The sequence below is a fragment of the Schistocerca americana genome, chromosome X (genome assembly GCF_021461395.2).
Source record: "Schistocerca americana isolate TAMUIC-IGC-003095 chromosome X, iqSchAmer2.1, whole genome shotgun sequence".
Lineage (NCBI taxonomy): Eukaryota > Metazoa > Arthropoda > Insecta > Orthoptera > Acrididae > Schistocerca > Schistocerca americana.
In genome coordinates, this window is record NC_060130.1 from 672,061,693 (window position 1) to 672,085,130 (window position 23,438).

General features: G+C 46.3%; 1 protein-coding gene across 1 annotated transcript in view; it reads left to right on the forward strand.

Moving 5' to 3' along the window:
• The window catches only part of LOC124555746 (vacuolar protein sorting-associated protein 13A-like), a 689,798-nt gene that overhangs the window by 27,220 nt on the left and 639,140 nt on the right, over positions 1 to 23,438 (forward strand). Inside the window, exon 2 of the mRNA XM_047129770.1 lies at positions 13,124 to 13,231. Coding sequence (XP_046985726.1) covers positions 13,124 to 13,231 — 108 coding nt within the window. The remainder of the gene's footprint in view (positions 1 to 13,123; positions 13,232 to 23,438) is intronic.

The window sequence follows — 23,438 nt, forward strand, 5'->3', positions numbered from 1 at the left end:
TTAATCGCGAGAGACTCAATATAGAGTATCACTCCGATTCGCTAACGACAGAGGTGCTCTCCCAGTGAAGTACTGAGGAGAGACTTTGTTCCTCGCTCTTAGCGTGCACGTACGAGCGCACTCACTCTCGTTACGTGCTCCCGCTCCAAAAGCAACAACAGAACAGCCCCTTTTTCTGGAAAAGTTGCAAGGGTATATCATTCGCTGTCTTCCGTCACTCCTCTGGCTCTTTGTGTCAGAAATATACCGCCAATCAGCGTTGCTCTTTTAAATGGAAAAATGACGTTTCGTTTAAGTCGATTAGTGCAGAAATATGTAGCATGTCCGTTAGGCGTATACTGTCCTCCTGTGAGAACTCTGTAACTACACAGTCGGTCCGTCAAAAAATGCATCTTCTGGGCGCTCCCACACAATGTAGCGGAATTTGCTTTTAAGTCGAACACGGGCGTTGTTATCCTTTCGCTCTGTCCTCTCTCTCGGTGGTCGTTCCGGCCGAATACGGTGTGCGCCAGCCCACCTCTCTGAAGGGGCGGGCCTCCCACCAGCGGGCTGGCCGCCTCCCTAGAACGAAAATTCCTGTGACTGTCATGTTGTGCACGCAAGCCTCGACTTTTTCAACCTCGGTGCGCACTGGCGATTTACTTATTAGATTTGCATATAGCTTACATGAATTCATACAAAATTGACTCTACCTTCTCGAGTTTGGGTTCGAATGAAGCGTCTTGATGTGCAGAATACGATTGTGAGGACAGAATATGTAAGAAATGAAGGTCAGGAGACCACGACACCTTACAATGTTTACCCAATGTCATTCCTCATGACCGTATAGGGCTTGCTGTTATGAAGGTATCAGTGGTTCCCCTTCTGCTGTGCTTGCTTAACGGATTTGTTGTAGCATATAACTGGTTCATAAGAGCTCTTTGTACCATATGTTGCATTCGCCTTAGCCTTTCTTTCATCATATAACATAGGTGATACGATCCTGTTCAGCTGGTCTGAGCCACTACATTCTGCTGAATTCTGGTGGCTGGCTCGGCAAAAACGCTGATATGTTTTGCCCTGACCCAGTCCAGTGGCGAAATGTTTTCATTGTGGCCACCTTGCGTCGACATTGCCGTAATGTAGCGAGATAGCTTCGCTCTGGGACTTCGAAAGTTTTACCCGTTTTACTGCCCTATACAAGGTTGGCATGCAACAGTACCATGTCAGTGCGCAGTGCTGAACACTAACGGCGTATTAAAATTGGGAAGAATTTAACGTTTGCTGACCACAGCCTTACAAACAAGTATGAAGTTACGTATGATGACACGTAAATTTACTATAATCCCTTCATCGCAGATATTGACATAATCTCTGGTGGCACAGGCGTACTCCTTGATTACTACATGAAATTACAAAGACGTATTATGGATTACGGACTTTTGCTGATTAAATATGTAGCACCACCATTGTTTTTTGGCATGGTCGAGTAAGCACCGCTGCTGAAGCTGCTGCAACAGGCCATAGAAGCTGGCCTGAACCGAGCTGGCCAGATAGAGTTATAACAAGGACTACTGGCTCATATGGCAAGTTCTGGCGCCAAGCTGTCGGGTCGATTACTAGATGCTGCAACTGAAAAAGGTTACCAAAGACATAACAGCACTCATACAGCAGAAAGGCAGAGTCACTACAGCCTAGGTGGCCTTGTTGCTTCACGTCCGAACCATGGTTTGCTGTGGCTGGTGTGGTAGACACCAATGTTGTAGCAAAATAAGGACATGCCAAGTCCACCAGGCCAGTCGGGGGAGCTACGACGGTCTACAAGTCTATGTGGATCAACAAGTCACCACTGCCACACTATACTGCTACTAGCTGAGACCCTACCATGTGCACTGAGTCCAATGCTGCGTTGTACAACCCGTGGACCATCTGTGAACCTACCTTAGCTGCTGCCGGTCTTTACTCTGGAGGTCTACAGTTCGAGCCAGGGCCATGCAGTCGTTCAGTCGCCATCGCTTTAGAAGGCAAACTCCTTGCTGCCTGCCTCTGCCCGTGTGTCTGACCACTGATGCTGCTGTGAGACTTATCGTCCACGCTAGGCCCACGGCATGATTCAGCGCCCCTCAGCTGGCCTTGTCCGACACAGCCGAGCAGCCACTACCTGCACTGCGGACAAATTGTTTGTCGCCATCTGGTGCAGTCAGCGTCCTTGCGGAGTCACTGCCATTATCTCTACCAGCCGTGTGATGCCACTGACAGTAACACCTCTCGAAGGGTCGCCAACAATTTATACTGAGGTGACAGAAATCATAGGGTAGCGATATGCACACAGATGGCGGTAGTGAGGCGAACGCGAGGTATAAAGGGGCAGTGCATTGGCAGAGATGTCATTTGTAATCAGGTGATTTACGTGGAAAAGTTCCCGACGTGATTATGGCCATACGGCAGAATTAACAGACTTTGAACGCAGAATGGTAGTTGGAGCTAAACGTATTCCATTTTGGAACTCGTTCGAGAATTCAGTAATCCGAGAAACACAGTGTCAAAACTGTCGTGAGGATACCAAATTTCAGGTATTACCTCTCACCACAAAAGTGCAGTGGTCTTCATTAACGACCGAGAGCAGTAGCGTTTATGTAGAGTTTTCAGTGCAAACAGACAAGCAATACTGCACGAAATAACCGCATAAATCAATGTGAGATTTATACTAACATATTCATTAGGTCAGCGCGGCGAAATTCGTTGTTAATGGTCAATTGCGGCAGCCGACTGATGCGAGTGTCTTTGTTAACAGCACGACATCGGCAGTATCGCATGTCCTGAGCTCGAGACCACATCGGATGGGCCCTAGACGACTGGGAAACAGTGGCCTGGACAGAGGAGTCCAGATTTCAGTTGGTAAGAGCTGATGGTAGCATTCGAGTGTTACGCACACTCCACGAAACCATGGACCCAAGTTGACATCCAGGCACTGTGCAAGCTGGTGGTGGCACAACAATAATGTGAGCTGTTTTACACGGAATGAAGTGGGTCCTCTGGCCCAGCTGAACCGATCATTCAGTGGAAATGGTATGTTCTGCTACTTGGAGACCGTTTGCAGCCAAACGATGGTTCAAATGGTTCTGAGCACTATGGGACTTAACATCTTAGGTCATCAGTCCCCTAGAACTTAGAACTACTTAAACCTAAATAGCCTAAGGACATCACACACATCCATTCCCGAGGCAGGATTCGAACCTGAGACAGTAGCGGTCGCGCGGTTCCAGACTGAAGCGTCTAGAACCGCTCGGCCACCCCGGCCGGCCCAAACCATGGATCTTTTATGGATGAGGAAGTGCCACGTCACCGGGCCACGTATGTTCACGACTGGTTTGAGGAACATTCTGGAGAAATCTAGCGAATTGTTTGGCCACACAGATCACCCGACACGAATTTCATCAAACATTTATGGTACATAGTCGAGAGGTCAACTCGTCCGCAAAATCCTGCACCGATAACACTTCCACAATTGTGGACAGTTATGGAGGCAGCGTGGCTCAATATTTCTGCAGGGAACTTCCAACGACTTGTTAAATCCATGCCACGTCGAGTTGCTACACTACGCCGAGCAAAAAGAGATCCGACACGATATTAGGAGGTATACCATCACTTGTCACCTCAGTGTAAGGCACATTTTATGGCAAACTCTGTCAATTTTTTCAAATGAAAACAAGCATTTTAATTTCGGGATAGGTTTTATGTCCAGGGCCCCAGCAATAAAATTAAGTTGCAATCCTTGGTGAGTGTTTGTTCCAGGTTCTAAATACGTTTTTATGCCTTCTAACATTCAACGTATAAATTTAACTGAGCCCTGTTTTAGAACTCCTTGGGTTCTCACTATCCAACGTTGTCTTGTTTTTCGTCAGTGGCGTCTGGTTCCTTATAAGCGAAAGTATTGAGCTGATAAGTTTCTATAGCATCAACATCGTCATCGAATCCACAATAAGGGACTTTTTCAACTTCTCAATTCGTTATGGCCCCTGACCATGGAACTTCTGTATGTTTTCCAATACCTAACTTCAGCTCGGGTAGCATCGTCTTTATTTTCTTCTGAAATCCACCAAAATATATCCTAGATACATCTACCACACAATCGACTGACTGTGGGTCTGCTCACCTCTTCTTTTTTGTTACAGTCATAGTTACCTCTTCCCCTCCAGTTTGTTCCCCGATTCGTTTATTTCCTTTCTTTTCTCCTCTACTGCTTCCCATCATGAAGCTCTGCATATCTCTTGCTCTCTAAGCACCCACGTCTGTGGATAGTTCTCGCATTACTACTGCATATATCACGGTCATAAGTCAAAAGTCCTAAACATCAGAACTTATTGTACTGTTTCTGTGCAGGTGTGTGGGACAAGGGCAGTGCCTTGTTGTATAATAAACGATTTTTGCTGATCTTAAATAATTTTCCCTCCAGTTTGTTTTAACGCCTTGCAGGACCTGATAAAATGCACTCCCATTTTCCCAGGTGCACTAATACACACGGATGGAACACCGTGTTTCTTAGATGTATGACGACCAGACGATTTTACACAGACGTTCACAGTGCTTTCATTGTAGTTCTCACTCTCGTCCAGGAAAACGAGTAGATATGTGATTACACAATCTTATAAATTGGTGCCCTGCGTAATTTGATAGCTGGATTTCTGGTATTGAGGAATTTTACCACAGTTTTTTTTTTAATTTGGTGGCTTATACACATGCAGCATTTCACGTAAGATCTCGTTGCACCGGAGTATAATTAGCAGTGGGTCTGAAAGCAAGTGCTCTAAGGTGGTCGACAAGATATCGAAAGTCTCCTTTCGTAATGTGTTTCCTGATGATCGCTATCGGGAATTCCTTTTATCTGTCCCGTCTTTCATAATCCAAATATCGATACACGTATATCTTTAATTCTGGTAGCAGCGACTTCCAACAAAGATTGTCGAACACACCAGCTATAGGATTCATTTCACTGATGGAATTATTTTTCATGCTACCACGGGGCAAAACATGGGCTTTAGTGACTTGCCTTTACTGAATTTGTACTCATCATTGAGATTCAATTTAGATAGCTCTTTGTGAGTTGCTAATTTTCTACGGAAAACGTTTCTTATCTACTTTGCCTATGATTTTTACGAATATATGCAGCTGTTGTACACACATCAAAAAAAGGTGTGCATCACCCCGGTTCCCAGAACTCCTGAAGATAGACATTCAGAGAAGTAATTAAATCCGCCCAATGATGTAAACAACCACGCATGAGCAGCGCCTATTAGACGGAAGGGGTCCTACAGCCGATCAGTTCCAGACACTCCACCAGGAAGGAGGTACACGGCTCGTGTTGTCTGTAGTTCAACAATGCCTAGACCGTCAATACCGCTGGTCGATCGCGTCCGCATTGTTGCTTGCTGTCAGGAAGGGTTCTCAACAATGGAAGTGTCCATGCGTCTCGGAGTGAACCATAGCGATGTTGTTTGGACATGCAGGAAATACAAAGAGATAGGAACTGTCGATGACATGCCTCGCTCAGGCCGTCCAAGGGCTACTACTGCAGCGGATGACCGCTTCCTACGGATTATGGCTCGGAGGAATCCTGACAGCGACGCCACCATGTTGAATAATGCTTTCGTGCAGCCACAGCAAGTCGTGTTGCGACTCAAACTGTGCGCAATAGGCTGCAACTTCACTACCGACGTCCATGGCAAGGTCCATCTTTGCAACCACGACACCATGCAGCGCAGTACAGATGGGCCCAACAACATGCCAAAAGGACCGCTCAGGATTGGCATCACGTTCTTTTCACCGATGAGTGTGGCATATGCCTTCAACCAGGCAGTAGTCGGACACGTGTTTGGAGGCAACCCGGTCAGGCTGAACGCCTTAGACGCGCTGTCTAGCGAGTGCTGCAATGTGGAGGTTCCCTGCTGTTTTGGGGTGGAATTTTGTGGGGCCGACGTACGCCGCTGGTGGTCATGGAAGGCGCCGTAACGGTTGTACGATACGTGAATGCCATCCTCCGACCGATAGTGCAACCATATCGGCAGCATATTAGCGAGGCAACTGGAAATTCGTTTGTTGATTTGCATCATGCTTTCCGACTTGAAGTAACAACAATCAGAGAAATTGTAAGAAGTGTACGTTCATCAATCTGGATTATCTTAAAAGATGAATGTTTGTCATAACCGACCAAAAACGACTGGCTGCAAAAAGCAAAAGCTTTTGAAACTAAGGCCAATTTGCCAAACTGTCTCGGCGCCGTTGATGAAAAGCGTATGCGAATGGTAGACCAGCAAACAGTGCATCAATGCTCTTCAACTAAAGAAATATTTCTCTGTTGTATTAATGGCTGTTTGTGATGCAAAATATAAATTTTTCGCTGTAGATGTGGGATCGTATGGTAAATGTGCTGACTCAACGGTATTTTAACAATCAGTGGTCATAAGCGAATACTGTCTAATAACTTGGACATTCCGGAAGACAAATACATTTCAGACATAAACAAAACGCAAGTGCGTTATGTACCTGTTGCTGACGACGCATTTTCGCTGTCACACAGAATTGTGTGTCCATAAGTAGGTCTGCCACTTGATACAAAAAAAAAAAAAAAAGTATTCAGCTATCGTCAATCTCGAGCAAGACGTTTCGTAGAGTGCATGTTCGGGATAAGACAAGTAAGTGGAGGATCTTTCACACACCGGTGAATGTGGACGTCGATTTCGCCATAGATATTGTTAAAGCATGTTGTGTTTTACACAACTATGTCTGAAAGAGTGACGGTATTCAATATTTAGATACGGTACGCTGCATGGATATCCTTCAGTTTATGAGGATATTCCACAAGGAATACGTAGACGTGCAGCCAGTTCACACTGCAGAAACGTTTTTGCTGATTACTTTGTACACGAAGGCGCTCTACCATTGCATTTGGATTACATTCACTGAATTCTGAATTGTATGTACATGTTGTATTAATAAAGACAAATAAAAGTAATAGAATTTACACAGTGTGTTTTGTTCCTGCGCTGTTGCACATTCTCTGCTCCCGAACATCATAGTCACTTCCTCCCATATTCTCTTTTTCACATTTTCATCAGCATATTCTTCAGATGACAAGTCCTACAAAGCAGGCCTCTCCCTTATGATTATAATAAATTTCTCCGTATCAAAGTCCACGATGACAGAAAGATCCTTCTGCAAACACGCAGCAGCAAACAAATAATAAAATGCAAAATATCTCCACAGTTGGAACTGCACTGACGGCTGGCCGCATTCTGGCAGTGCAACGTGCGCGCTGCCCCATTCAGCTGCGTGTATTTGGCCGCAGCGACGCGCTGGCCAGAGGCTGGTCGTGACAAAGTGCTGGCCGCACGGGCGTTGCGCGGCACCTTTCCATGCAAACCTGGCCGCATCCGACCAGCCGCAAGTGTGGCCGTGGCCATGGCTGCACTAGTGCGCTATTGCCCTTAATCCGCCGGGCGGATGCGATCCGGGGCCGGCGCGCCTACCCGAGTCCAGGAAGGCTAACCTGGCGGGTTTTTAGCGTAAAACAGGTACTGTGCTTTAATGCATTACCTGCAGTACTCCAGTGAGTTTTGTGGTCTTTGAAGTGGCTCACGTCGGTTGTGGCGCAGGGCAACTAAGACCCAGGCAAACGATGAAAGTATGTTTATTAAAATGTACGCAAACCTAATCCTCCTCCTTCAGAGCATATTTACACAACACAAATGGCAGTTCAGAATTAAGTCCCCGTCTCCGAAATGATAAGAAATATAAGTCCTGTGGAATGTAAGTCACATAAAACTACACTCCTGGAAATGGAAAAAAGAACACATTGACACCGGTGTGTCAGACCCACCATACTTGCTCCGGACACTGCGAGAGGGCTGTACAAGCAATGATCACACGCACGGCACAGCGGACACACCAGGAACCGCGGTGTTGGCCGTCGAATGGCGCTAGCTGCGCAGCGTTTGTGCACCGCCGCCGTCAGTGTCAGCCAGTTTGCCGTGGCATACGGAGCTCCATCGCAGTCTTTAACACTGGTAGCATGGCGCGACAGCGTGGACGTGAACCGTATGTGCAGTTGACGGACTTTGAGCGAGGGTGTATAGTGGGCATGCGGGAGGCCGGGTGGACGTACCGCCGAATTGCTCAACACGTGGGGCGTGAGGTCTCCACAGTACATCGATGTTGTCGCCAGTGGTCGGCGGAAGGTGCACGTGCCCGTCGACCTTGGACCGGACCGCAGCGACGCACGGATGCACGCCAAGACCGTAGGATCCTACGCAGTGCCGTAGGGGACCGCACCGCCACTTCCCAGCAAATTAGGGACACTGTTGCTCCTGGGGTATCGGCGAGGACCATTCGCAACCGTCTCCATGAAGCTGGGCTACGGTCCCGCACACCGTTAGGCCGTCTTCCGCTCACGCCCCAACATCGTGCAGCCCGCCTCCAGTGGTGTCGCGACAGGCGTGAATGGAGGGACGAATGGAGACGTGTCGTCTTCAGCGATGAGAGTCGCTTCTGCCTTGGTGCCAATGATGGTCGTATGCGTGTTTGGCGCCGTGCAGGTGAGCGCCACAATCAGGACTGCATACGACCGAGGCACGCAGGGCCAACACCCGGCATCATGGTGTGGGGAGCGATCTCCTACACTGGCCGTACACCACTGGTGATCGTCGAGGGGACACTGAATAGTGCACGGTACATCCAAACCGTCATCGAACCCATCGTTCTACCATTCCTAGACCGGCAAGGGAACTTGCTGTTCCAACAGGACAATGCACGTCCGCATGTATCCCGTGCCACCCAACGTGCTCTAGAAGGTGTAAGTCAACTACCCTGGCCAGCAAGATCTCCGGATCTGTCCCCCATTGAGCATGTTTGGGACTGGATGAAGCGTCGTCTCACGCGGTCTGCACGTCCAGCACGAACGCTGGTCCAACTGAGGCGCCAGGTGGAAATGGCATGGCAAGCCGTTCCACAGGACTACATCCAGCATCTCTACGATCGTCTCCATGGGAGAATAGCAGCCTGCATTGCTGCGAAAGGTGGATATACACTGTACTAGTGCCGACATTGTGCATGCTCTGTTGCCTGTGTCTATGTGCCTGTGGTTCTGTCAGTGTGATCATGTGATGTATCTGACCCCAGGAATGTGTCAATAAAGTTTCCCCTTCCTGGGACAATGAATTCACGGTGTTCTTATTTCAATTTCCAGGAGTGTATATCCCAATTTCTAAAGTCAATATGTTGGTTCACGAGGAACGGAATGTCTAGTTACACAAAACCTCTGCATAGAGCCAAAAATACCCAGTCCAAGAGGTTCATGCGATAGAGGCTAAGTCTCGACGTATCTCCAAGGCAACAGCTGGTTGCTCCGCGTAACAATGGAGGAGATTCTGGATAGGCAAGATGGCGTCGGACGCCAGGTAGCGGGATGGCTGCACCACAGCTCCTGATTGAAGAACCGTGGCAGCAGTAGGCGCAACTGCCCACTGAGCTCGTCTGTGGAGAACTTCCTTGCTGTAGCCGTGCACCGGCCAAAATACTGTTGAGACATATTTTCGAACACGTGTCCCTGCGGAAGCGAGTAGGTCCATGTTGACTCTGCCCTCTTGTAGCGATACTACTGCCGCCTGTAGGCAAGCCCTGTACTCCGAGTTGCAGCAATGTTGTTCGCCGTCGCAGCCCCGGTGACTTGTGACTTAGGCTAACCGCGATGCAGTCCTGCTATGCTGGAGGACATAGCAGTCTTGGAAGTGGGATTGCCTCCGGTTTGCCTCTCTTTGGCCATCCAGTTGTGCCAGCAAACTCTCATGTCCTCGCATCGACGTCTTTAATCACTTCTACAATTTTTATAACACATCCGACAAATATTCTAACTGAAGAATTTCTCAGTTATCAACACTGTATGTTATTGTATTCGTCAATAAGCTGATGATGGCACTATAATTGATAATTCTCATGTTGTATTTTTACCCACTGACTCAATTTCTGTGTGAGTGTTACGGTTATTACTGTTCTTATTCACATAATCTCCTACTTTAAGCCCTTGGACTGAGCAAAACTGCAAAATCTTTGTTTTGTTATCCTTGTAGTGTCGTAGTGTCGGGGTCAAATAAGAAAGGTATTTAGTTTCCTCGCCGGTGGATTTTTTTTTTCTGTACTCGAGGACCGACACTTTATATGGGTGTTGCTGTGTAGTTATCAACACCAGTTTGAGTGGATTTTCTAACAGTCTCGCAATTCCTGTCTCCCACGGAAAGGGCGCCGGCGAATGCGGGCCGTTTTCCTGCTTCCAGCCAGTGGCATTGCTGACGTGTCCCCAGTGTGCAGACGTTCTCGCAGAATTTTCAGCCTCACCCCAGTTACAAAAGGTCCGCCGATATCACATGACTCTAGGGAGCACAACAAGACCCGCGCGCCACTCGCCTGTCTTCCATAAGTCGGCTTTACAACGAAGTGCAGATGCACATGTAAACCTGAATTTTAAATCCTAGCTTTCAAAAGACCACTCACCACGTTCAGTACTATCCGTGATGGGAAATATTACTTATGCAACTTTAAAAAAAGCAATAAGAATCAAACTGAGAATGGTTTTCACAGATTATGGGGAAATCACAAAAAAACAATATCTGGAAAAAAATAAAGAAATTAACACGAAAGTTGGATATATTGTTACCACTCGTGCTGCACGAAACTATTACGTCCAAACTAGGTGTGTTTCTGTTCGGTAGTGTCATGTGGACACTAGATGTTTGCGAGTAGAGTAGAAACAGGAGTTGTTGTTGAGAAGACAGAGATGAACGAGGTGGCGTAGTGGTTACGAACTGGATTCAGATCCCTGTCTGGATATCCAGATTTACGATTCCCCAAATCCATTAACGTGAGTGCAGGAATCGTCGGTTTGAAGAAGACACAGTCGATTTCATTCCGCATCCTTGTCCCAACATGACCACTGCAGTGTCCTCAATAACTTCACCGCCGTTGGGACTATTTAGTTATAATTCCGGGATGGAAACAAATAGAAGATGACTTAACTACGAATGACAGGGTTAGCAGAGTGCCAGAAGTTCCATATGCTAAACGCAGCTGACTAGACATTCCACTATTGATATATCAATGCCGTTTGCCGCCCACCTCGGCGATTGTGTTCGCAGAGAGCGTGAACAATTGTGACTATTCACTACTTGGCGACGACGCACATCACGCGCTAATATGTAATCGCGTGCAAAATTTAAGAACGAAAGTAACTTTCACATGATGTGCCACTGTTACTAACCATGCTGCACGTACCCTTGTTGTTGTTGTTGTGGTCTTCAGTCCAGAGACTGGTTTGATGCAACTCTCCATGCTACTCTATCCTGTGCAAGATTCTTTATCTCCCAATACGTACCGCAACCTACATACTTCTGACTCTGTTTAGTGTATTCATCTCTTGGTCTCCCTCTACGATTTTTACCCTCCACGCTGCCCACCAATACTAAACGGGTGATCCCTTGATGCCTCAGAATATGTACTACCAAGCGATCCCTTCTAGTCTAGTTGTGTCGAAAATTTCTGTTCTCCTCAATTCTATTCAATACCTCCTCATCAGTTATGTGATCTACCCATCTAATCTTCAGCATTCTTCTGTAGCACCACATTTCGAAAGCTTCTATTCTCTTCTTGTCTAAACTATTTATAGTCCACGTTTTACTTCCATACGTGGCTACACTCCATACAAATACTTTCAGAAACGACTTCCTGACACTTAAATCTATACTCGATGTTAACAAATTTCTCTTCTTCAGAAACGCTTTCCTTGCCATTGCTAACCGTTCGCTGTGGCCGAGCGGTTCTAGACGCTTCAGTCCGCAACCGCGCTACGGTCGCAGGTTCGAATCCTGCCTCGGGCATGGATGTGTGTGGTATCCTTAGGTTAGTTAAGTTTAACTAGTTCTAAGTCCTAGGGGACTGATTACACCCATAGTGCTCAGAGCCATTTGAACCTTCCCATTGCCAGTTTAAATTTTATATCCTCTCTACTTCGACCATCCTTATATAGTGCGTAATGGTAACACGCGACTCACCAAGGAAAATTATCGAACATGATCGTTTTGGTCGGCCAGGTGTAATGATGTGGAAAGGCATAAAGCTGCATAGGCGTATTTACCTCCAAATCTAAACACGGTACTATCGTTGGTCAGCGTTATTGGGACACTGTATTTCTTCTTCGCGTGCGTGTGCTGTTTTTCAGGGGTGAATTCGGCCTTGTCTTCACTTTTATGGATGACATTTCACGACCGTATCGAACAGCGCAGGTGGAACTCTTGAAACGAGAGGAAATTCGGATACTGGACTGGGCTACCCGTTCCCCCGACTTGAATCCCATCGAGCAGCACGTGTGCGATGCGTTGGGGAGACGTACTGCAGCACATCCACATCCATCAACGACCATCCGGCAGTTGTGAGCCGTACTGTTGGAGGAATGAAACTTTCTACCACAAGACTGCATACCAACTTTATGTCCAGCATGGGAGCACGCTGTAGATCATGCAGTGCCGTTCGATGTAATCATACAGCCTATTAAGAAACATGTCCCGCCTTTTGTCATGTACAAGGGGCCATCACAAACCGCTGTGTCTTTTGTGTCCTTGAATAAAAGTGTAATTTCTGTTCGTCTCATTGCACATTTCTTTCAGTCACCTTTTGTACTCTACTGTCGCAGTTCTTTCTGTGTATGATCCAAGTTCCATCGAGTTATATTACTTGACTGTGAAACCACATGTGAAAGTTACTGTCGTCCTTGGGTTTTGCACACCAGTGTATTTTCAGCCTGTTTATGCCTCTGCATTTATAGGCATTACGTATCAGCAGTCTGATTATAGCGACTCAATTACACCGAAAGTACTCATTTGACGAAGAAAATGAAACTTCCACTCTGCAGCGGTATGTATGGTGAATCAATCAGCGTTCCAGACCACGAATCCATCCCGGATGCATTTGATAATTTTGTGTTCTGGATAGAATTAGAATGTCAGTATTCAGAGACAGTAAACTGCAATTATAGGTTGTAACAAGCAAACGTGAGTAGTCTCCATATTATCGTGAACTAAAAGCATTTTTTCTTTTGTTTCAGTACGAGCTTGACCTGCCAATCGAGGTGAAAGTCGGCGTCATTGGAAAAATAAACTTAAGCATTCCATGGGGTGGCCTTTACACACAGTCCGTAGTAGCTACTATTGAGGTAAGTAATAAATTAATGTGTTCATTGAAACGTTTTATGCAGTTATTCTTCTGTCTTCGTATTTAGTAACTACCGGATTGAAAGCTTGTTTTTCTAATGTATGTTCCTTCAGACAGTGGTGACGATCTGTAGCTGCATTAATATTACGAAACTTATTCGCAATTGTCAATTTTTATGACATCACCTATATTAGGTATAAGATTATTATCTGTTGGTGACACACGAAAATTTGTGCCAGAGCAGGACGTCAACTCGGGTTTCCTGTTTATCGGGAGGCAGTCGCCTTGGCCTTCCTTTTTCTATTTTCTAAAAACGCTGATTTTTATGCTTCAAATTTTAATGAATATCTTTCATAAATTAGAGCAAATCCCGGTATACACATAACAGTTAAGTAAAGTTAAATTTCAGTAGCAACCACTTCATTGTCAAACCACAAATATTATTTCAGTGTTGCTTGAAGGCTATTAGACTTAACACTATCCTCGCATAACATAAAGAAAGAAAGACACAGTACAATGGAGAACCGTATTTACAATCCGCCCCGCTGCTCTGTCACGTGTATGTCTTCTCGTATGCATATGGTATCCACCGATTCTTATCGTCCGTTCATTCTTTCATCATATCGATACCGTGGACGTTTCAGCTATGGAGGGGAGGGCGTGTCTTGAAATGTACTCCATAGGAAGTTACAGAAATACTGTCAGTATTTTGGATTGCCCACGATCTTCAAATGTCGTTCCCGTAAAAAGGTCTAAAAGTCCGTCACATGATTTGGGGCATCTCTGAACAAATAGAGCACCCTCTGGCCTCGAAGCCAAGTTACTGCATTCGTTTTAGTACGTGGATACTACGTCCCGTCCGGGAAGAATATAACCCCTGGTCCGATGTTGTGTTGTTCCATTTGAAAAAAGAAAGCAATCATCTATATCGGGCAAGTTCCACACTTCTGTTGGGGCGCCGCATATGAGGCGGTGTTCATCGTTGTCTAGATTTTGGCACTGCGGCCACAATGGTGAATCTGTCCTATGAATCGCATTGAGTCTAGATCTGGTGACATTTTTGCCATTAACTGTCAGGTTAGACGTTGCACGTCTAAGGAAACAAGTTGTATCGATCCCCATACTACATGCCAATTGGTATGTGGATGCTTATTGTCAATAGGACTGCTGCATCCTCCGGTCGTTAGTAGACTTTTCGACAGACGTCACGCGCCGCTGCAGGTCTGGTTTCCGGCAGAGCCTTCAGAACGTAGCTGTGCTCTATGAAAAAAAAGCGCGTATATGGTGAAGTGACTGGGAAATGTGCTGGACCAATACTGGGGCCATTAGAGAAACTGATGCTAGTTCTTCTATTAAGTTTCCTGTCAGACAAGTCTGATGCCTTCTCCACAGTTTTAACATTGTGCTGATATTTACATTTATATCATACTCCGCAAGCCACCTAATGGTGTGTGGCGGAGGGGGGGGGGGGGATACCACTAATATAGCCCTCCAATCATGTTCCACTCTCGAATAATGAGTGGGAAGAATGATTGTCGGTAAGCCTCCGCAATGGCTCTAATTCCTCGACTTTCTCCTCATGGTCACTACGCGAGATGTATGTAGGGGGAAGTAATATGCTGTAAGACTCCTCCTGAAAAGTACCCTGTCTAAATTTCAGTATTAAAACTCTCCGTGATGCACAACGCCTCTCCTGTAACGTCTGCCAATGGAGTTTGTTGAGCATCTCCGTAACGCTCTCGTGCCGACTCAACGATCCCGTGAAGAAACGTGCCCTTCTCTTTCTCTTCTATGAGTCCTATCTGGTAGGGATCCCACACAGATGACAATACTCAAGAATGGGTCGAAAAAGCGCCTTATAAGCCACTTCCTTCGTGGATGAGTTATATTTCCTTAAGATTCTTCCTATGAATCTCAGTCTCGCATCAGGTTCTACCACTATTTGTTTCAGATGGTCATTTCACTTAAGGGCGCTCCGGATAGTTACTCCTATATATTTTACGGCAGATACTGTTTCCAGCGGTTTGTCATCAATAATGTAGCTATACACTAGTGGATTTCTTTTCCTATGTATGCGAAATATGTTACATTTATTTCCATTCATGATCAACTGCCAGAGCCTGCACCATTCATCAATTCTCTGGAGGTTATTCTGAAAATCGTTACTATCTCCTGGCGTTTCTACTATTTTATAGACAACCGCATCATCTGGGAATAGCCTTAGAGAGCATCCGATGCTTTCTATTAGGTCACTTACATATATTGTAAACGGTAACGGTCCTATCCCACTTCCTTGGGATACACCGAAAATTTCCTTCACGTCTGTCGATTTTGTTCCGTTAAGCGCGACGTGTTGAGTTCTGTCTGCAATGAAGTCTTGAATCCAGTCGAAAATCTGCTCCGATACTCGATAAGCTCGTATTTTTTTCACTAAATATCAGTGCGGGATGGTGTCAAACGCCTTTCTAAAGTCAATGAATACGGTACCAACCTGAGAACCATTGTCTACGGCACAGTGGATCTCATGGAGCAACAGAGCGAGCTGAGTTTCAAAGAATCTGTGTTTGTGGAATCCATGTTGATTTTTATAGAGGAGATTTTTCTTCTCCAAGAACGTCATAATTCTTGAGAATAAAACATGTGCCATAATTCTACAACGAATTGACGTCAACGATATAGGTTATTAATTGTGTGCATCTGTCTTACGGTCCTTCTTAAAAACAGGAATGAGTGGCGCTTTCTTCCAGTCACTAGGTAACCTTCGTTGCTCAAGCGATCTAGGATAAATTACTGCTAGAAGGGGAGCAAATTCTGTCGCACAATCTTTGTAGAATTTTATAGGTATCTCATCTGATCCTGACGCCTTTCCGCTACTAAGCGATTGTAGTCGTTTTTCTATTCCGCGATCGGTTTATCTGCCATTTTGACGTTCGTACGACGATTGAAAAGAGGAACCTTGTTATGATCTCTTAGGGTTTTTACTCAGTTCGGTTGACAAAGTTTTACTTTCAGAGTCATTGAACGCTCCTCTCATTGCTCTCCTTACGCTCATTTTCGCTTCGTTCAGCTTTTGTGTGTCAGCCAGGTTTTCACTTCCCTTGAATCTGAGATGAGGTTCTCTCTGTTTACGTAACAGTTTTCTAACACGGCTATCAAACGATTGTAAGTCTTTCCTATCCCTAAAAACTTTACTCGGCACATATTTGTCTACGGTGTTATGCACGATTCCTTCGAATTTTTTCCATTTGTTTCCATATTTTCGTTCTCATTACTGAATATTTGATGCTGACTGCTCAGATACTCAGAAATTTGTATCCTGTCACTCTTGCGAAGAAAAAATATCTTCCTGCTCAAAGTAATTTTCGGACAAGACATTCAGAACAATGTCACACGAATCTCTGGCTCTGGCACAAGTTTTGATAGCATGACGCTCCCAATCTATACCTGGCAAGCTGAGGTCACTATTACAGTGGCATGATCAGGAAAATTACTAACGATGTTCTGCAGGTTTTGCCTGAAGCGCTCTACCACTGAAGCTCCTGACCCAGGTGGTCTATAAAAGTATCCGATTACCATTTTGACCTATCTTTGGTACTTAACTTCACCCCGATTAATTCACAATCGGAATCAGTGATAACCTCGCTAGATTTTATCAAATTCCTTACTGCAATAAGCATGGCGCCACCATTGGAAACTAACCTATCCTTATGATAAATATTCCAATCTGAACTTAGTATTTTGTTGTCATTAATGTCCGGTTTCAACCAACTTTCTGTTCCTAATACTATCTGTGCTTTATAACATTCAGTAAGCGATACTAATTCTGGGATCTTTCCTCGGCTGCTCCTACAGTTTCCTTGAATCGTATTAAGCTTATCTATCTCTGATCTGTGACGACGAACGTTTTCTGAGAAGATTGTGGCTAATTTATCAGGCAAATTGTCTTTGATCCCAAGGGAGGATTTCTCTAACCTAAAAAGCCCCATGTGCACCCACACTACTCCACTACCCTAGTAGCTGTTTCCAGCGTGTAGTGCACGGCTGACCTATTAAGTGGAACCCTGCAATTCTGTACCCGATAGCGAAGGTCGATAAATTCGCTTCCGATACCGTGGCAGAGTCGTCTGAGCCTCTGGTTTAGACCTTCCACTCTGCTCCAAAGCAGAGGACTGCGAACAACCCTGGGAACGATGCTACAAATAGACAGCTTAGCCTGCATCCGCATGCAATGTTAGTTGCCTTCACCAAACCAGCTATCCGCTGAAAGGAGCCGAGGATGCCCTCAGAACCCAAGCGGAAGGCGTCATTGATGCCGACGTGTGCCACTATATTCAGCCGGTAGTATCCAGTGCGCTCGATAGCTGTCGGCAGGGCCGGCCGGTGTGGCCGAGCGTTTCTAGGGGCTTCATTCTCGAACCGCGCGACCTCTACGGTCGCAGGTTCGAATCCTGCCTCGGGCATTGATGTGTGTTATGTCCTTAGGTTAGATAGGTTTAAGTAGTTCTAAGCTCTAGGGGACTGATGACCTCAGATGTTAAGTCCCATAGTGCTCAGAGCCATTTGAACCATTTTTGAGCTGTCGGCAGGGCCTCTTCCACATCACGAACGAGACCCCCCCCCCCCTCCCCCCGGCAGATATACCGAGTGCACGCTGGCATTCTTTCCCGCCATCCCTGAGGGGCTGCATCACCCGCCTAAAATTGGAGCACTCTCTGCACTTGTCCGGACTGGGTAGGAAAATCGGCCGCTGGTCCTACAGGAGAAGCATCCCGTGCTGGCTCAGAGTTATAATCGACACTGGGTAGGACCTTGTACCTGCTGCTAAGGCGTTAGGGAGCCAGCCGCGCTATCTGCTCCCTCTTTCGCCTTCCGACCACGACACGCAGACCCAGCACTGTCTGCCACCCACTCTCAAGTGAGGGTGGACTAGTCAGATGTTGCGAATCAGGACATGCAGCGACATCCGGGTTACCAAAGGTGTCGCAGGTCTCGTCCCCAGTCCCCCCGATGTCGCCGCAACTTTGAACATTAGCCAGAAGCATGTCGACGGTAGCCAACGCTGCTTCCTGCTGTTTACGTGCAGCGACCAATTCTCCTTGTCTCTGCCCATAACAAGTACATTTCCTAGCCATATCGTAGTGTGCAAAAATAGATATAAGATCTCAAATGGTGCTACTGAGTATGAAACGTTCGCATAATATAGCGAGGAGAATAAAAAAGACACTAAAAAATGTTGATCGTATGCAATCTAGAATGCACTGATCTAAACTACACTCCTGGAAATTGAAATAAGAACACCGTGAATTCATTGTCCCAGGAAGGGGAAACTTTATTGACACATTGCTGGGGTCAGATACATCACATGATCACACTGACAGAACCACAGGCACATAGACACAGTTTCTCTGCCTCGTGATGGCTGGGTGTTGTGTGCTGTCCTTAGGTTAGTTAGGTTTAAGTAGTTCTAAGTTCTAGGGGACTGATGACCATAGATGTTAAGTCCCATTGTGCTCAGAGCCACATAGACACAGGCAACAGAGCATGCACAATGTCGGCACTAGTACAGTGTATATCCACCTTTCGCAGCAATGCAGGCTGCTATTCTCCCATGGAGACGATCGTAGAGATGCTGGATGTAGTCCTGTGGAACGGCTTGCCATGCCATTTCCACCTGGCGCCTCAGTTGGACCAGCGTTCGTGCTGGACGTGCAGACCGCGTGAGACGACGCTTCATCCAGTCGCAAACATGCTCAATGGGGGACAGATCCGGAGATCTTGCTGGCCAGGGTAGTTGACTTACACCTTCTAGAGCACGTTGGGTGGCACGGGATACATGCGGACGTGCATTGTCCTGTTGGAACAGCAACTTCCCTTGCCGGTCTAGGAATGGTAGAACGATGGGTTCGATGACGGTTTGGATGTACCGTGCACTATTCAGTGTCCCCTCGACGATCACCAGTGGTGTACGGCCAGTGTAGGAGATCGCTCCCCACACCATGATGCCGGGTGTTGGCCCTGTGTGCCTCGGTCGTATGCAGTCCTGATTGTGGCGCTCACCTGCACGGCGCCAAACACGCATACGACCATCATTGGCACCAAGGCAGAAGCGACTCTCATCGCTGAAGACGACACGTCTCCATTCGTCCCTCCATTCACGCCTGTCGCGACACCACTGGAGGCGGGCTGCACGATGTTGGGGCGTGAGCGGAAGACGGCCTAACGGTGTGCGGGACCGTAGGCCAGCTTCATGGAGACGGTTGCGAATGGTCCTCGCTGATACCCCAGGAGCAACAGTGTCCCTAATTTGCTGGGAAGTGGCGGTGCGGTCCCCTACGGCACTGGGTAGGATCCTATGGTCTTGGCGTGCATCCGTGCGTCGCTGCGGTCCGGTCCCAGGTCGACGGGCACGTGCACCTTCCGCCGACCACTGGCGACAACATCGATGTACTGTGGAGACCTCACGCCCCACGTGTTGAGCAATTCGGCGGTACGTCCACCCGGCCTCCCGCATGCCCACTATACGCCCTCGCTCAAAGTCCGTCAACTGCACATACGGTTCACGTCCACGCTGTCGCGGCATGGTGCCAGTGTTAAAGACTGCGATGGAGCTCAGTATGCCACGGCAAACTGGCTGACACTGACGGCGGCGGTGCACAAATGCTGCGCAGCTAGCGCCATTCGACGGCCAAAACCGCGGTTCCTGGTGTGTCCGCTGTGCCGTGCGTGTGATCATTGCTTGTACAGCCCTCTCTCAGTGTCCGGAGCAAGTATGGTGGGTCTGACACACCGGTGTCAATGTGTTCTTTTTTCCATTTCCAGGAGTGTATATGTTATGTATCAGCACGACATTTAAACTTAGTGGTGTGACGTCGCGGTCTGACGGCGGGAAAATTACACTAGCAAACCGCATTATACAAGGATATGGACGCAAAAAGAAAAGCTTACAGTAATTTGCTAATCACTAGCCTACTCAGTAAAATACACAGGTACAGTTCACTCCTTTGCAGAAGCATGTGAAAAAAAAAGAAAAAACAGAAAATAAATTAAATTACTGTGTATCCGGTAAATGCTGCTCCACTCGATCGTGAACATGCGCAAGACCAAGTCCATCCCCTCTAAGAGGGAGGGTAAGGGAACCGAACGCCGCCATTATTCGTCTTGCCATCGCCACCGGCGTCGGGACTACTTGAGCAAAGTGCTGAATTCGTGACGCCATGTACGTCTTAACATATGTGACCCGCTGGATCATGTGTAATGACTGTGTGACGCCCGTCCGGACTGACTACAGTAGTCTCTTATAGTTGTAGCGAGGTATGTCGTCGGTAAAAACAATCCCTAGGAATTTCAAGGTGTCTATGAGCCTTAAAGGTGCTACACACTCTTCCGTTAGTCCAACACCAATATTCACCGCTACAGACTTGTCCACATTTATACGGCTACCTGTGGCCGTTCCATATTTGTGTATCCAATCTAAATCCACATGCGTATCGTTTTCATTCCGCACTACCAGCACCACTTCATCCGCATATAACTTTTACGTAAATGTGTGTCCTCGCGAAGTCAGTCCTGTCAAGCGTTGCCGAAGGCTGCGTAGTAACCTGTCGAGAGCCAGTGCATATAATGTTGTAGATAAGGGACATCCTTGTCTGACCGATCTCCCTTGGATGAGAACAATTTGGAGGAGGCATTGATGAGTAGCCGCATCACGACAGTAATAAACGGTCGTGGGAACCGCATGAGTGTCTGGAATTCTGTAACACAGGTATGGCTTATTCTATCAAAGGCTTGATCAAAATCTATCGACGCTATTGCTGTACGAAGATGGCACGTCTTTGCTAGGGTGATGAAATTGCGATATCCAAAAGCGCCGTCTGAATGTTGTTATCTGCGCCGAACGACGTTTAATCGAGTGAGATCACTTGGTCAGTATACGCTGTGGCCACAGATTCGTTTACAGAACGTCAGCGTTAAGATCGTGTGTGGCATATATTCGGTTGAGACGGCTAGCGGAGTCTTTCGTTCTATGTGTGTAGCCGGCCGCTGTGACCGAGCGGTTCTAGGCGCTTCAGTCTGGAACCGTGCGACGGCTACGGACGCAGGTTCGAACCCTGCCTCGGGCATGGATGTGTGTGACGTCCTTAGGTTAGTTAGGTTTAAGTAGTTCTAAGTTCTAGGGGACTGATGACCTCAGATGTTAAGCCCCATAGTGCTCAGAGCCATTTGAACCTATGTATGTATCTAGGACGGGGACCATGGACATGCTAGCAGATGTCGACTAGATGCATATTCTGCACCAACATTCGTAGTTCTGGGCACGGGGTATGTCGAGGAAATTTATCTTTCTGTGTAAGTCCACGGTTAAAATCGCCGCCTACGATTAATCGGTCGTGTCGATCTTGTCAGAGCGGGTAAATTTCCTCTGTGAAGAAGTGGGAACGCTCTTGCCTCCTGCCTGTACAGTTACAATCATATCTTGAGGTTCAATTTTAATTTCTTCGCGTATAAATTGTTCGATTACAAATGCCTTTGGTGGTGCAAATTCATTATTAAAAATGGTCTTGATGGTAGAGTGCGGTACGAATGAGCCATTCTAGTTCGAAAGTGCAAACACTAGCGAAGGCTAACGCGAAGTAAACAACCGCGTGCGCGCGAAGTTCTCCGGCAGGGACTTAAACAGACGTCCTAGCCACACGACTGCGGAAAGCAGACAACCATCTCGGCTATCCGTGCACGCGTCCAAACCTCTATATGCCACACTGTCTCTGCCCTTATTGCTCTCAACATTACTCGGATTCCAACAGCAGGTTTCATGAGACAGATGTTTTCAACGTTAATATTATTATCGTCTTTTGCCTGTCTAGGCTAGTATAAAGGAGGCAAACGACGATAATAATACTGACATTGAACACACCTGTCTCATTAAGCCTGCTGTGGGAATCCAAGAAATGTTGAAAGCAGTAGGGACGTAGTGTGGCATACGAAGGTTTGGACCGGTACAAGAAGAGTACATTGATAGCCAAAATTGTTAAGGCAACTGCTCAAAATAAGCGGGAAATCCGGATTCAAGTCCCAGTCCGGCACAAATTTTCATATGTCGCCAATAGATAATAATTCTGTATCTAATACAGCTGATGTCAAAACAATTCGCAATTGCGAATAAATTTCGAAATTGAAAACGTCATTCAACAGTGTCCATAAATAACATAATAATCATTATAACGATTAAAATACATTTGTAGAAGAAATGGTTTCGTGCACAGAGAAAAATAACCTAACGATTGTGGTTTACGTATCTGTCATTCTGTTGCTCAACTCCTACTGAATAGTACAATCCGTAATACATTCCTGCACTCAGTAATTACGTATTTCCTGTAATCGTTTACACTAATGTTAAATAAAAATTTGAACTGTTTCCAAAATTGTAAAAAGATTATTACGAAAAAATAAAATTTAGTAAACCAACCGAGTTAAACGATTACCTGGCCACAATGCCTTTAGTAGATGGTTATGAAACATATCTTTGAATTTTAAAAAAACTGATCACTAACCAGTCTGTTATGCCACTTGTGTTCGTGGTTGACAAGAAACATGGCCACTGGTCAGCTGCTGCAGCGTCCAAATCTGGACCAACCACTGATCTCATAATATCCTTCGACGATTCCAGAATTATCTACGTCTGACAGCCTCCACAGACTCGCAACACTGTAGGTTAAGCTGTAGAGGAATATCTGAACAGTTTGTTACTACATATTTCAGTGGTCTAGTGGTAAAAGATGTTAATCAATGTGTTCAAAAAGTTACAAGAATTGTTTTCTGGAAATAATTTTACTCATACGCCCACATCAGTGTGAACCCTTTCAAATCAGTCTCCATTAGATATTATACACTTACGCTAGCAGCACTTTCCAATTCCTGACACACTTGTGGAAATCTTTCATTGACTCTCTGAACGATGCGTTTTTAATCCTATCTATGTTTATAAAACGACGCCTCTTTCAGGTTTCCTGTACTTTTGGGAACAAACAGTGTGCGCCATGCCGTAAAATAGAAAAATCCAGAAAGTTTCCTCTGGGACGACTGAGTCGTAATTTTCGCATCATCTCCATGAATTCATGTGTCATCACTTGTTATCACACATTTCAGTATTTCTGCAACGTTGTTGACGTATCTAGCAACACCTGAGCAACTTGCATTCGCCACCGTTTTTG